We start from the raw sequence: 16100 nt of genomic DNA on the forward strand, positions 1-16100 counted from the left end.
TATTATGTTCCGTTAATAAACCGTACATTACATTAGTAGACTTAACCCTTAATGTAATAAACACAATCATTAGGATTAATGTAATTTAATCATGTATAATATTATAATATTGATATCATATCTCTGTACCCTTACGGCATTGAAATATAATAGATAAATAAATAGGTACCTACCTATTATACGTGTATCTGTGGATCTAAAAACAGCACACTTTAGATAAGATATGATACAAAACCTTAAATTTAATATTTTATAATTAATCTAAAATTATTTATATTCAATTTTAAACGAAGCTGTAAATATATTAAATTTATAATTTTATTATTTTATTTATATTTACATGTCATCAGTCATCAACTTCTAAAGAAGTAAAAATGTTTCAATTTTCAATATTGAGGATGGTTTCTGTAAAAAATTGGAACTAGTTAGAATTTTTTTGAGGAAGTCATAAAAATCAAATTCTTAGTATTTTTTAAAATAAACTGGAAAACGCAAATTGTTACGCAAATCCGCTTTTTAATAAAGATTGATTTTTTTTTTTGTGTGTGTGTGTGTGTTTGAGTTACAGTCAAAAATAATCAGTACTAAAATTTTTGACTATAAATTCTATTAACCTAATAAGCTAATTGAGCTATTTATAAGCAAGATATTATTAAAACGATGAATCAAGCATAACATGAACCAGAATAATATGCTTTTATTGATATTATCATTTTAAAATGAGTTATGAACATTTTGAAATTGTAATATTTTACATAGGACATATAGCTATATAAGCCTATAACTCACTTTAAAATGATAATGTCAATGAAAACATATAACATGTCCTGGATAATATTGTTACCTTTAAGTTTGATAATGGATAAATTGACTCCAAATTCCAATATTAAAGTTAAGAACATAAAAATGTGTTCTGCTGAACGTAAATTTGATATGATATGCATTAGTAAGACAGAGACAACGCAAGCGGGTATAACATCTTCTAAAATACGAGTACTTAAGTTCTCTGTTTCAGTACCTAACAATCAAACAATATATCGTATAATACTGTAATACTACATAGATACATTTTATATTATACCAAACATTGTTTAAACTATTAATTCATTATAAACGTAAATTTCTATGTGTTAACATTTAATATGGTTAATAGTAGCTATTCGCGTTATGTTTAGGTCGCTTGGGTTCGCGTTAGCACCCAAACCATACTTTCTATACACCACCGAATGGTGACCGAAAATGCAAGAATAACATTATCTTACAACGACCATCGGACGTGGTTTCTGCATATCCGCAATGTACAGGAGACCGATAGAGGCTGGTATATGTGCCAGATCAACACGGAGCCCATGACAAGCCAAAAAGGATATCTACAAGTTGTCGGTAAAATTTTTAAAACTGCCTAAACTGCATAATATCATTATTATTATTATTATTACTATTAGGCAATAATATTTTATTTTAATCGATCGACAAAACTGTCATATAGCTATATGACATTTATCGTTTGTATTTCAGTTCCTCCGAAAGTGATCGAAGAAGAATCCAGTATGGATCTCATAGTGAAAGAAGGATCAGACATGGTTTTACAGTGTAAAGCTCAAGGATATCCCGAACCGTACATTATGTGGCGAAGAGAGGACGGTTTAGATATTAACTATAATGGTATTACAGGTAAAAATATTATGAACAAATAATTCACTATAATTATTATATGATTTATTGAATGTTGAATGTAAAATGTATCTTTATTATTTATTATTATACAATAATAGAATATAATAAATTAGTTATTGTTCAGCTGGACAGTATATAACAGTAGTATTATCTACTTTTGTTTTTTACTTTCTTCAACACTCATACCTGAAGTTTTTATAAATTATAATGTATGATATTGTTGTTGTGTAATTATTACAGTGAACGTGATCGATGGCGAAAAGTTAATGATCAGAAAGATCAGCAGATTACACATGGGATCTTACCTGTGTGTGGCTTCCAACGGGGTGCCGCCTACCCGGAGCAAACGCATCAACGTCACCGTACACTGTGAGTGCTCGATACATTATTACTACCAGTACTGCCTACCCAAGTATTAATTCATTCATTTAATCATACATAACAATATGTATTGTACAATGAAAACTATTTTGATTGGCATCGGATATTATTAGTCGGTGTGTCATTGTTATATTAACGGAATATCGTTATAGTTCCTCCGATGTTGATGATTTCCAATCAATTAGAAGGAGCTCGGATAGGAGTCTATTCGAAACTGGAATGCCACACAGAAGCGAATCCTCCTTCGATCAATTATTGGACGAACGAACGCGGGGATATGATCGTTTCCGGTACGTACATAATAATTTATAACTATTATTATTATACATCTGCGTGTTTGTCACCATTTCAACCATTTAACGTACAGCATACCAAATTTAAATTCAATAGTTCCCAATTCTCTATTATTATACCTACACCTTGATTGTTAAAGTAAATTTACCTATAAAAAATCTCAAATGTAAGAACATTTTCTGTGTTTGTACTTCGATGTTTTACGATACTTAAATTTTAAAACATAATTAATTATTTAAATTGCAATTAGAAGTTTATGTACTTTTTAATTTCAATTTAAAAATGCTCATAATTTGCTTGAATAGATACTTTAAAAGTAACAAAAACCCAACGCACAAACATAGATAGGAATATAATGTTACACAATAATACCTCTAAGTTTGATAGAAAGTCGATTACGCCAATATTATTAAGGATAACTACATAAAATTAATTCTACTTAAATCCAAAAGTTTGCTGTTAAGATGTATGTTAATAATATAAAACAAGATAACATAGAACTTTGTTAAAAAAAGAAAAGAAAAGAGTCCTAAATAATTATTAATAACTTATACCTATATAAGATAAAACCTAACGTGTTCGCCGTAATTGAAACAATCTTTTTTGTTTTATGAGTGCAGGTTCTAGATTTCTAGACGATAAAATTAGAACTGGATACGTATGCAAAATGATTTTGCACATATCCAACGTTAGTGCCGAAGATTTCAGTAGTTACAGATGTGTAGCAGTAAACGCTCTCGGCGAGACTGACGGCATCATTAAGCTTTATGGTTGGTATACGAATAATATTATTAGTAATTATTTATTATAACCTATAAATTATAAGCATATTAAAGTAAACAAGGACTTGATCGAACGGGAGGTCGTGCAGGTCGGCCCTTCTCCCCAAATTTATCGGTCAATTCACTGATGGATGAAATACATAATGTAATATAATTTTCCAGACAAATGTTAAAAAAAATTATCTAATATATAAAATTTTTATTTTGATAACATTTATAACATACCGCTTATTAGTGTTCACTACGTGCAGACTTCCAATAATAGTTATTATCATAATAACCTACCTTGATTTAAAAGCTAATTTCACGCGGAGCCGTTTATCCGCGCATGATGGTCTCGCAGTTTTCATTCGCAATGGATAACACCCCGCAGTTGAACTTGATAGATTCCTTATTCAATAATGGCGTGGATGATTGCCTCAAACCACGCTTGTTTAATTTCCAGGCTAATATTTTATCACCAGCTAATACATTAAATCGTGTATTTCAAATAGACCTGTTCAGAAGTGGTGGTTTGAATTACCATTTATTAAATCACTCGCGCAAAAGTGTAGGAACATAACAAGAATTCAGGCACGTAGTCAAGATTACGTTTAAAAGACGAAAAAATATTTTTCAATATTTTATTGAAATATTTCAAGAGTGAAATTTCCAATTTTTAAATATTTTAAATTTAGAACCCAGATGTATCTCACGAAATCATAACACTGTAAATATTTTTTACATTACGATTTATAATTCTATCAATACAATTATATTTTCAAAAACCTCTATTATTGCCAGCTTTTAAATCCTGAACGAAGTGATGAATGTATTGATTTTACAATGATGTGTGTAATTTTTATTTTTTTTTTTTTTATTTTTGTGTCTGTCATCACGTTTTGAAGTAGACAGTAGTAATAGTGCGTTGATTTTTGACTTCAGCCCCTCTTTGAAAAGAAAATACGGGAATTTTTACGCATAACCACTTTTTTGATTTTGCTGTAACTCATAAACGAATCATTGTAAATACTTAAAATTTTCACCAAATGTTTATATTAACGTTATCTATTTACGATTTAATTTTCAAAATATTTAGAATGTGTTTGAACTATTTATAGGACATTGAAATTTTCGATTTTTCTAATTTTTTTTTCTTAAAATGCCATTAAAAAAAATTTGGCTTTCTAAAAAATCTTTAAAATTTAATACAAGGTTTATTATAAGTTGTTCTTATTGTAGTACAAAAAAATCAAAAATCGTTAGTCACAATTTTTGTTTATAATCATTAAAAGTTCAAATGTTTACAAAATATGTCAAAATCGCGAAAATTTACAAGGAATGTTGAAGTTGAAAATTCATAAAATTTTTGTGATTTATATCTAAGGTTAAAATACCCAACACAAGGTTCTCTATAACTTTTTCTTCAAATATCAGTAAGAAAAAAACTCCAGCGTCGATATAGAAAAAATTTTATGAGCGTATAAAATTTATTTTTTACGAAATCGAAATTTTTTATTTTTTTTTATTTTTTATCATTATTCTTAACGATATATTACAATTTAAATATAGGTAATAATATATAATATATCCCACTAATTATCCTAGACTTACAAATTATTTCCGTTCAGAATCGTTTTCCGTATACAAATACAATAATACCTGTTGTTGCATTCAAATTTTACACATCCATTATAGTGACCTACTCATCTAGTCATCTCCGTGTCTACTATACAACAAAACGATATCCACTTGCTCACCACTTTTTTTATTGTTTTTTAAATACCTTATTGCCAGTACCTACGCATATATACCTAGTTCATTTTATTCAAAATAATTATTGTATTATTATTAGTTATTACTATCCTTTGTATCTCATTGTCTTAGAAATCACAACTGTCGTTGAATCATCCAACGAAGTACTTTCTGAAGGTGAAAACTACAAGTACAGCGTCAATGTCACCGAAGTAACTGGTGAGTAACTCACCAGGAGTGTAACACTCCTTTTTACAAACATAATTCGTCGTTTTCCTGTCGTAACCCAATATTACTTTCTTACTGTTTACAGATTATTCGGATGAGACGACGGGTGCCATTTACGACAATGTTACTAGCTACGTTTCATCTAGTCATACACTTGCTCATAGTTTTGTTTTATATCTAATATTATTATCAATTAAAGACAATTTGTTAAATATTGTATAACTGTATAAGTATTGTATAACAAGTAGGGATTAAATGTTAATGTGTAATATAATATTCGTATCCTATAATTACTGTATTTTACTATGTGAAATTTGTTTGATTTGTTCATTATACAAGCAAACAGTGTCAAACGTGTACTTCAATTTATAAATCAAGTTTTTATTCACATTAACTAATTAATTTTTCAATGATATTGTAATATATTGTTTTTTTTTTCTGTTATTTTGCATGTTAATAATCACATGTATATTATGACCTGCTGCATATGTTCCATTTAGTTTTTGCACTGTATTTGGTCATATGAATGGTGTTTTCAAGACAATTTTTGGAGCTTTCCGGTGGTTTTATACAAATACAGCGAGTTGTGAAAAACTAGAAAGTAGAATATTCAATATACATGGTATATCAAACCTATATTCTGCTATATACCTACTTAATATTTTATATAAGACATAAATTATAATGTAGATATACTAAACGACTCAAAGCTCAGTGCTTTGAAAAATTAAGAGAATGTCAGTGTAGTATTTGTTATCTCTCTCTAATCCACGCGTAACATAGCAAATTTTACGTTCACAATAATGACTATAACCAGTATAAGTGTATAACCATATTAATTTCTCAAATTAGAGTGAAATGAACTATTATACAATTTAAAGTTAAGAACATTATCCAGGGCATTTCATAAACGTTTCACTATATTTTTATTTTAAAGCGAGTTATGAGTACCTAGGTACCTATTTTAAAATTGTAAATTATTTATACATCTTAAAAAAATCATAACTCGCTTTAAACTTAAAATATAATAAAACGCTTATGAGATGCCCTTATGATGTTCTTAACTTTAAATTTTATAAGATGTAATTTCACTCTAATTTGAGAAATTAATATAGTTATACTTACAGAGAGTGTCGCAACTTGGTATATATTGGTGGGTGTCGAAACAAATATTATAAGGCCCATTTAGCCAAGGACCTAAATACCTAATTGATCCTTAAAAATATAACTTTCTGTTTGTAGCTATATACATTATTGTACATATATGGATGAGGAGTAAAATGACCAGTAGCTCCTAAAACAGTCTATTGGTTTTACAATTTCATTAGGATAAAATTGGTAAAAATCAATAATGTTTAGTATAAAACTATTAATATGAAAATATGTTTCTTGTACCATTATTTTTTTGTGCTTATTGTATTGTTGTTATAAATGTCACTACACAAAGTGATTTTTCAATTATGCTTAAATTATGCATGTATTCAAATTTCGATTTTTTTTTTTTTTTAATTTTTAAATGTAATTATAGACAATATTTTTGAGTACTTATATTTTTCACAATATTTAAAGAGTATCCTGTATTCCTGTGGCAATACCAACTTTATTTTCTTAAATGAGAACATATATGTATCATGTTATAAAGCAAAATGTGAATCAGGTAATTTTTCTGAAAATGTTGACGTATTGTAATCGAAATTTGAACGAAAACTTTCGGAGTTATTTATTATACTTTAAATACTAAGGAATAATGATAATAGTCCATGTTTTGAAAACTGTCAGGTGCAATATTAATCTATAAGCATTTAGTAATAAGTAGAAATTATTAACGAATAGTTTATATTGCATACCGAATTATAACTATCGGGCTCGTATCCATTTACAAATTATTTTTATATAATAGATTATTATCCTTAATTCTTAGTATTTAAAGTAGAATGACTCTGGAAGTTTTCATTCAAATTCCGATTATAATACGTCAACATTTTCAGAAAAATTACTTGATTCACATTTTGCTTTAAAACATAATATATGTTCTCATTTGAAAAACCAATGTTGTTATTGCCACAGAATACTTCTAAAATGTTGTGAAATATCTAAGTACTCGAAACTATCATCTATAATTACATTTAAAAATTCCAAAACTCAGAATTTTAACGTGTACATAATTTAAGCATAAAAATGGGGTTTGCATGCTTAAAAAATTACCTTATAATATATAGTATACTTATATGAAACGTGTTGTGGCGGGTGGTGCGGTGCGATAAACTATTTGAAATACATTAATTTTATATAAGATCCTTCTATTTTTAGATAATAAAAAATTAGTTTAATTTTTAAATACACATAATTGTTATTATTAGCGTTATTGAATAATAATGCTCTTATAGTCTAAACATTTTTAATTTTGATCAGACGTATAATAAATTGTAACCATAATATTTAGAAAAAAAAGTTCCAAATAGTTCAGCCATAGGCCTATTGTTATGAATTAATTTAGGGCCCGGGTGACCGGGGATTTTGTGCATCCCTAGCACCCCCGATAGTTGCGGCACTGGTTATAGACTTAGTCATTATTGTGAACGTAAAATTTGCTATGTTGCGCGTGGGTCAGAGAGAAAACAAATAGTACGCTAACATCCTCGTAGTGCTTAGCCTTAACACTGAAATATTGAAATACTTAACTATATTATATAGTATGTATGCTTCTTGATTACAATGATAACAGTCTACCGTGGACCGTGATATATTGAGTCCTTATTAGTTACCGATTATATTTTTTAATCGATGTTTAAATAAATTTGAATGTCAATAAGTTTTTAAATTGTTGATAGGTAAAGCTTACACAGGTACCTAATGCATTTTTTTTCATAACCCCCCCCCCCCAATATTCAAGTATCTAACTTGTAAATTTAAATGTATCTACCTAAGTATTACCATTGATTATAAATACTAGTATTTATAATCAATAATATTACCTACTTCATCTGTAACTTGTAACAAATTACACATTTTCAAAGTAGCCAAGTAGGTAACCATCATATAGTAAGATATACACATAGTTTTGGCGTAACTAGTAATTTGCAAAACTACTAATGGAGTGAATATGGCCATCTTTGAGTTTTTACCTGTCTATAAGAGGGTAATAAACTAATAACATTTTCTTAATTTATTTACTGAATAGGTAAACCTACTAATCATACTTTGTATCTACCTTAGTCACTTTGAACAAACTGCTTAGCAAGTTAGAAATTAAAACTAAATAATTATCTTATGCAAATATGTATATATTAAGTACATTCAAATTTTAAATAAATTAAATATATGTATCATTTAAAAAATAAAAGTTACGATAGAAAAGCAATTGCTTCTACTACCTCTCTTAATAGTTAATAACTACACTTTTAAACACAAACCAATAATACAAACAATATTCATAATCATTTTATCTACTTTATATATTATTATAGCCTGTAGGTTTTTATGTATTTCAGGAAACTAAATAAAACAAATAATGAAAACATGGATTTTCTTAAAACTAATTATTACTTTAATAATGATCAATATTTAATGCTTTACTAATAAATAATATCTTTTATAATAATATTGGGTATTTTATTTTGAAAAATGTAAAAAACTAGAATATCTGATACTTACATATATAAATTTGATAATATTAGTTTTTAATTAGTTATTATAATATTATTATAACTATGAACACTAGAAGATGTCTTTCAAAGTTTAAAACATCTATTATCGTAATCTAAATTCAACACAACGTAGATATTAATACTAGACACCTATACAGTACAGCAGGTTATGTAATACAATAATACTTAATATAAAGTACTTAAATATGTAGGTACTACTATTGATTATAAATAATGATAATGACAAAAAGCTGAATACATATCAAAAATAATTAAGATTTACATAGTAATAAATAACAATAATAGTTATTATTTATTCATTATTTGTGGTAGTATAATTTCATGAAAAAAAAAAAAAATCATAATACTCAAAATTTATTTTCTACACTAACAGTGTTATGGTAATGAACTAAGGATACAAAATATTAAATTAATCAAATATTTCATTACCTTTACTACATTAATTAATAATTATTAATGTGATAGAACAGTTGTTATTTTTTTTATCGCTATAAAATATTTTAGATGATTAACAATTCTAAAAATAAATTTAAATTTAAAAAAAAAATTGTACAAAATATAATTCTAATTTTTTAAATATTATATTAATTACAAACATTTTTTTTTACAGTCTTTTGTTATATTTTGATATAATAAGTTATAAGTTCATACTTATGATATTAGTACCTATGCAGTTATTTACTTATAATAAGGCAATCTTAAAATCCCATCAAGCAAAGATTTTATACAATAATTAAAAACTTAAAATAGTAATTACCATATAACCTAGTCAGAATAAGAGCAGTACCGGGTGACCACCAATTTTCATTGTTAGCGATCAGATTCTTCTACCACCATTCCAAACAAGTCAGTCACATAGAATCGTTCTTAATATGAATACCTATAATTAATTACATTAATAAAATATAATTTTAATAAGGTCCTTAAATTTACAACAAAATTAGTACCAATCCCAAAGTTTGAACTTTTTCATCCTCTTGAAATTCACATTTATTAACGTCTTAGCATTACTCCGAAAATAACTTAATAATTTTAATGATTCAATTAATCTTAAGCTAGTGGGATTCATACAGACTTCAAGGTGAGTCAACGCAGGAATATTGGCACTCAAAATTAATATACTTTCTTCGAATTTATTCAAATCATGCTGAAACAAAATAAAACAGAAGTAAATTAAAATTCTATTTCTATTAAATATCTTTGTTTTTTTATTAGATTATATATTTCATTTGTTATCTATTTTAATTTAAAAACATTATTTGTAATAGGCTAATATTTGTCAAGATCAAATTTAAATAGCTTTGTAAATAATAATAATTATAAATCTGTTGTTATTTTATCATACCATAATATATTACCTGTGATGAAATTGATTTAAATGACACATTGTCGAAAATTAAAACTTTTAAACTTGGATTTGTAATGCTTTGCAAGCATCGATATGAAACTTTTGAATCCAGTATTTTTAAAGTAATCAATCCTGAAAGTACAATATGGTTGATAAATAACATACAAATATTTAAATTAATGTTTCTATACCTTTCAGGTTAGATATTGGCAAATCAATTAAAACAAAATCATTTACATTATAACATTGGTCGATATGTAAATGCTGTAAATTAGTTAACCTGCTGAATATCAGTTTTAAATAATTTTCATTGAGAATACCACCATTTCTGATTCGCAAGCTTGTTAAATTTTTACCAAATATTAATGCTCCAAAATCTGTATCAAGAGAACAGTCCAATGATGTAAGAGAATTAAAAATGCAGTTCGGCAACGCAAGTGTTGGAAACATAATACAATGATTTTCATCGGCTCTATTAAAGGATAATGTCTTGATATGTTTCAAATCTTTTAATGATAGCAAAAATGATTTTAAAGATTTTAATAATTCAGGACCATTAAATACATTTGATTTCACAATAATATAACTTAATATCAAGTGCCGTAGATTATATAGTTTAGATACATTTGATAACAACTCAACAGGTAAATTATGTATTTCTAATCGTTCTAAAGATACATACTGACTTAATACCTCAAAATTCATAAAGTTGAAGGATTGATTTATAAATTTATTTTCAAAACTCAACACCAATGATTTCAATTTGTGTTGTAAAGGTTGAATCTGAAAAAATATATGACTTTCGCTTAACACAAGGCTATTTAATCTAACAGAATTATTTAAATGATGTATAATATTTTTATCCGAAAAAATATAATTTGAATTATACTTGTTAAATAAATGATTATTATTAGTGACATCATTTGTATCATGAGGGTAAAACCTTTGTAATACCAGGCTTGAACTATTTATGTTAGAGCCAATAATACTTAAATCCTTTAAATTTGGTGCAAGTTTCAAAATTAGATTAAATTCTCTATCAGTGATTTGTACATACTCTAAATCGATGCAACACAATTTGAGTATTGGAACACGGTCCTTATCAGTTAAGTACAAATCTGTCAATTTTACAAATACTAATTTTTCAAGATTAATACAGCATTGGGCAATAGCATCCAGAAATGAATCATCTAATGATTCCAAATTATAAAAATTTAATAATACAATGCGATTCCCTAAGTCTGTGAAAATGGTCAAATCGTCTACAAAATTCAAACCAATAAATTTCAAACAAAATAGTTTTCTTCTTGATTTCTTCAACATATTTTTGAATTCGTTAAAACTATTTAATTTCTCATGTAATGACCGATAGGTAAGCAATTCTTTTCTAGAGAACATTGGGTGATATGAACCATAATAAAATGCTTCATTGACCATAGCCACTTCTCGTCGATCATCAAATGGTAAGTATTCCATTATCTGTGTGATAATCTACAAATCAATAATATAATTATAAAAAGAAAAAGAAATATAAAATTTGCTAAAATAGCTCGTTGGAAAGTTAGAACAGTATATTATAATACGTATTGCACGTACCTCTGCTGGTAATGTTTCCATTTTGTTTACTCAATGCGTATCAACAGCGTTGAAAAAATACTGTGCTAAACAAGTATAAACATCAAATACTTGAATGCGTGACAAGTATAAGCATAGCAAGTGGAAACGACGTTTAAGTGGGTTTAATTGTCAAAGGAACTATGACATACTGAGAACTGCTACAACTGAAATAGTGCAAGCATTCAAAATAAATCTCTAACATCAATCGACTATCGGGCGACAATCTTGAAATTTATCATTATCACTTAAATAAAACCTCACTAGACAATAAATTGTAGTGTTTTAGTAAATTAAATTATTTTCATTATTTTAGTCACTCGATAGTTGATACACACGTTTAATGTTAATGTTTTTTTTTTTACTTATTTGCTAACACACCTTACCACGGATGCTGGAAAATAGAACTCCACAAAAGACAGTCTACTTCTAACATCATACACAATTAATGTAGGTGACTAATTAAACCACAGAATAAATGAAATATTTCATTTATTCTGTTATTATACTTCATGTCTTCACACCAATCCGATACGTCATTATAATTTATGATCATTATGGTATGTATGCCAAAAATCTGCTGATGGAAAAAAATGAGTAAAATATTTTTTGAAAAATAGACTGCAATAAACATTAAGCGTGGTTCACTTGATCATATGGTTAAAAAATAATAATTATGATTATGAATATCAAATTACACAATTAATACAATTTTAAATTTTAAATAAACGATTTGGTATAACGTACATAGGTAAATCACTAGACTCGGCAGTCAGCACTATCGTTATTATTCCGTAGTTCGGTGGGCATCTCACGTCTCCTTGTGATGTTAAAAATATAATATTTATTCAAAAATACTGTGAATAGTATGATATACCTGTTGCGAAAAGACTTTATCAGTGTGACCATCTTAATAATCAAAAGAATTATAGAAAACCAGTATCACGTTCACATTTATAACCTCACTGTTTAACAGATGTTTGATTACTTTTTTTCCACTAGGACGACTGGACGAGGTAATAATGATTTTCTGACTTATCGTTTCGGTCAAAAAATTTTCTGTGTTATATTTTGTAGCGTTATTCTCGTAATTTCCTGAACATTTCGTTTTGTCGTACTCTTAGAAATATTCATCTAGTCGAACAATATAACTAACGACAATGTTCCCTTCGGTGTTGCGTACTTGTTCAAAAATATCCCGTGGAGTCATGACCGTCGGGCGACAATCTACAATCAAACCTATTACTGCTGTTTCTGCGAGGTAATAAATACTTCACTTCGATTGTGTTCGGATTACGTTTTTATGCATATGTTTTTGATCGTTAATGGCGTCCTTTAGGTTTATGTCTGAGCACAAAGAAGAGACCGATGAAGAATTCTACTCAAGATATGAAGCATACTTCAACCGTAGTGACATTGACGGATGGGAAGCAAGGAAAGCAATGAATGATCTGGCTGGCCAAGACGCAATAGCCGAACCTAAAGTATGTTTAACTGCTATTTATGCTATTTTAATATGTATTATACAAACTAATGTATGACTGATTGTGACGTGTACGTGTTTTATATTTTTATTAGGTGATTATTGCTGCGCTGAAAGCTTGTCGTCGTCTTAACGATTATGCCATGGCAATAAGATTCCTTGAGAGTGTGCGAATCAAAAGTGAAATTGATAAAAGCATCTACCCATACATTTTACAAGAAATCTCACCTACTCTTCAAGAATTAGGTATAGACACACCCGAAGCTCTTGGATATGACAAACCAGAATTAGCATTGGATGATGTTGATCACATTTATTAAAAAATAATATATTTTTGTAATCATTGGCGTTCACCGTTCAAGTTAAAAATGTATGTTAGAAAAATATTGTTAATTTGTATTGAAAAAAAAAAAGTAATAATAAAAACATAAAATAATCATTGTAGTAAACATTATTTTTGCTTAAATTTTTTCCTCAGAATATATTTATCACATTTAACTATTAGTTATATTTAAAATACATTTTTAGAATATTTTAATATTTAGCGCTAGGTCTTAATTTCATTAAGTAATCTGCAAAAGACAATTTATTAAAAAAAAGATGGTCTTCTAAGATTTGTTAACTGCAGTGAGTTACTTAATACTGTTTTGTTATATACTTAACGTATCATATTGTATTATAATGGTGGAAATGGAAACAAATTCAAAAATCTATTAATAATATTAGTTATTTAAAGATAACTTAAAACAATATTGATAATTGCGAACTCAAGAATTAAATAAAAAATTAAAAACCTAAGTAATTGAATCGATACGATTTTCCTTCATTTTATAAATTATATTACAAGAACAGAATATTAAAATAAAGTAATTATATTATTATTATAAGTATGTGCTGTATCTAGTAATCTACAAATCCATACAAATTATAAATTGTATTTAATCAATACCAATATTGCTTTAATTATTCCCCTTGAATTGGTTTCATTTATAAAGAGTTGCTTGGTTCAATTAAATATTTTAGGTATACTTGTAAAAAATATACTATGAATAAATTGTATTTATTATTTTTATCCCATACCATTTGTAAAAAACTTGCTTATTTGAGTCTGTTTGATTTGGTGTAATTTCCCAATTTATTATTTGTAGCTTTTCTGTTAAAAGTATAGACTGCGGAGTCAATAAGATAAACAAGGGAGTAAGTAATATTAATTTCCAATTGAAATTCTAGAAACATGGAATTCATAATTGTCCAATTCTTTATAACATTAAGAAAAACCTTTGAATCATATTCTTTAATTGTCTTAAAGAATCAATGTTAGTCATAAGGAGTCTTTTTCTTCATTCACTAATAGATTATGAGTGATGGGCTTCCATCTCACTTCGGTAATTAATCCACCAGTAAAACATACAATAGGATTTTTATGTCAATCAATTTGTCAGAGCTCAACTTTAGGAGGGGGCTACAGCCACAGGCCCTTATTGATTAAATATTGAAGTAGCACTGTGCAATTTCATGATATTATTTCTTTTGTTACACATTTACCTGATGTATATCAATAAACATTTATTAAATTTTTTTATTTGAACTGACATTATTATAACAATCTAAACTATCTATAGATAGTAAACAGTTCAAATAGTTGTATTTAAATATTATACAAGTACCTAAGTATTAAAAATTAATTAATGTTCTGTAATTAAAATTTTTGTTCACTAAAGCAATTATATTATTTTAAGCTCACAGTATTTTTTTAATTACATTTAAAAAATATTAAAGGCCCCTAAAATTATGTTGCCCCAGTCCCATATTTCCTAAGTTGGGCTCTGCAATTTGTAATGTACATCAACACAAACCGTCTAGATAAAACAACTTGGTAACAAGTATAAAAATTAATAATATCAAGTATCAACACTATTTTAGTTAAGATGGGTATGTGTATAAATATTAATGTATGATAATGATTTGAATTTCCTTAACCAAAAGGGTACCTATCTATTTAAAAAATTCTAATTTCATTCTCGAGTCTTGTATGAACATCCCCAAGAAGCTTTCATAATTATCAACTAACAACAATATTATAGTATACAGTGATTTATCAATGAATTAAAATTTACTTCATTCTCAAAACAATAACTTACCAATTCAGTGACAGTGTTTTGGTGGAGACGTGGAGTAATGCTAGATCATGCAATCCCCCCCATAATTTAAACTGTTTATAAAGAAAAAATATGTACCCAAAAAAGAAATAATATTATTGGAACATTTGAAATAACAAATGACTAGGTCCCTATGTCTAATTAAGTAATTAATGATCATAATATTATATCTGCCGTAGACTGTAGAGTAATAATAGTAATATTATAATATCACAATATTATGTATTATAATTATACTTATCCATATCGGCCATATCTATGACTAAATATATTTATAATAGTAAATTATATAGTAAACAGTTAAATAACAACAGGCATTTATTTCCAAGCCTGGGCATTAACGAATTAAAAGTTAAAACGTTAAGTTAATTAACTCGTAATTTTTTTTAAGATTAACATGTTAGCGTCAAGTTAATTTTATTCAAAACTATCTATAAATTAAGTTAATTTATGTGCGAAGAATAGTTAAAAATTGTAGGATTGATTTTAGAAAATCAGGTTTTTTCAATCGCTAGTTGGTACTTTGATGTATCATTTTAAATTTCCCTGGTATTTCTTGGGCGTAAAGAAAAATTATCTTATCAACAACATTATGTGTCTGGAATTTTTTATTTTTGCAAATTATAAAATGTTAACTTTAAACTAAGTTAGGTTACATTTTTTTAAAAGTTAACTTTTAACTTAACGAGTTAACGAAAAAATTATGAGTAACTTTTAACTTAATTTAACTTA

The 16100-nt window shown here is 27.1% G+C and overlaps 3 protein-coding genes across 4 annotated transcripts in view; 2 read left to right on the plus strand and 1 right to left on the minus strand.

The window, feature by feature from the left end:
• The window catches only part of LOC113549220 (lachesin-like), a 79920-nt gene extending 74580 nt beyond the window's left edge, over nucleotides 1-5340 (plus strand). Inside the window, exons 3-9 of the mRNA XM_026950416.1 lie at nucleotides 1176-1383; nucleotides 1519-1674; nucleotides 1918-2046; nucleotides 2211-2348; nucleotides 2973-3122; nucleotides 5001-5087; nucleotides 5182-5340. Coding sequence (XP_026806217.1) covers nucleotides 1176-1383; nucleotides 1519-1674; nucleotides 1918-2046; nucleotides 2211-2348; nucleotides 2973-3122; nucleotides 5001-5087; nucleotides 5182-5318 — 1005 coding nt within the window. The 3' untranslated portion in view covers nucleotides 5319-5340. The remainder of the gene's footprint in view (nucleotides 1-1175; nucleotides 1384-1518; nucleotides 1675-1917; nucleotides 2047-2210; nucleotides 2349-2972; nucleotides 3123-5000; nucleotides 5088-5181) is intronic.
• Nucleotides 5341-9372: 4032 nt separating this feature from the next.
• On the minus strand, nucleotides 9373-12579 carry LOC113549272. Of its 2 annotated transcripts, XM_026950494.1 has the most exons (7): nucleotides 12474-12579; nucleotides 12108-12303; nucleotides 11709-11893; nucleotides 10304-11603; nucleotides 10123-10244; nucleotides 9712-9911; nucleotides 9373-9644 (listed from the first exon to the last, which is right to left on the minus strand). In XM_026950494.1, the coding sequence occupies exons 3-7, from the start codon at nucleotides 11727-11729 to the stop codon at nucleotides 9632-9634; spliced, it is 1656 nt and encodes a 551-aa protein (XP_026806295.1). In that variant the 5' UTR covers nucleotides 11730-11893; nucleotides 12108-12303; nucleotides 12474-12579; the 3' UTR covers nucleotides 9373-9631. The 2 variants fall into 2 exon arrangements, with proteins under 2 accessions (XP_026806295.1, XP_026806296.1); XM_026950495.1 differs by lacking the exon at nucleotides 12474-12579 and having other exon boundaries at nucleotides 12113-12435.
• A 160-nt stretch (nucleotides 12580-12739) lies between these two features.
• On the plus strand, nucleotides 12740-13663 carry LOC113549273 (cytochrome c oxidase subunit 5A, mitochondrial). Its single transcript, XM_026950496.1, has 3 exons — nucleotides 12740-12987; nucleotides 13066-13210; nucleotides 13305-13663. The coding sequence occupies exons 1-3, from the start codon at nucleotides 12887-12889 to the stop codon at nucleotides 13527-13529; spliced, it is 471 nt and encodes a 156-aa protein (XP_026806297.1). The 5' UTR covers nucleotides 12740-12886; the 3' UTR covers nucleotides 13530-13663.
• The last annotated feature ends 2437 nt before the right edge of the window (nucleotides 13664-16100 follow it).

This window comes from Rhopalosiphum maidis, chromosome 4 (assembly GCF_003676215.2).
Source record: "Rhopalosiphum maidis isolate BTI-1 chromosome 4, ASM367621v3, whole genome shotgun sequence".
Taxonomy (NCBI): domain Eukaryota; kingdom Metazoa; phylum Arthropoda; class Insecta; order Hemiptera; family Aphididae; genus Rhopalosiphum; species Rhopalosiphum maidis.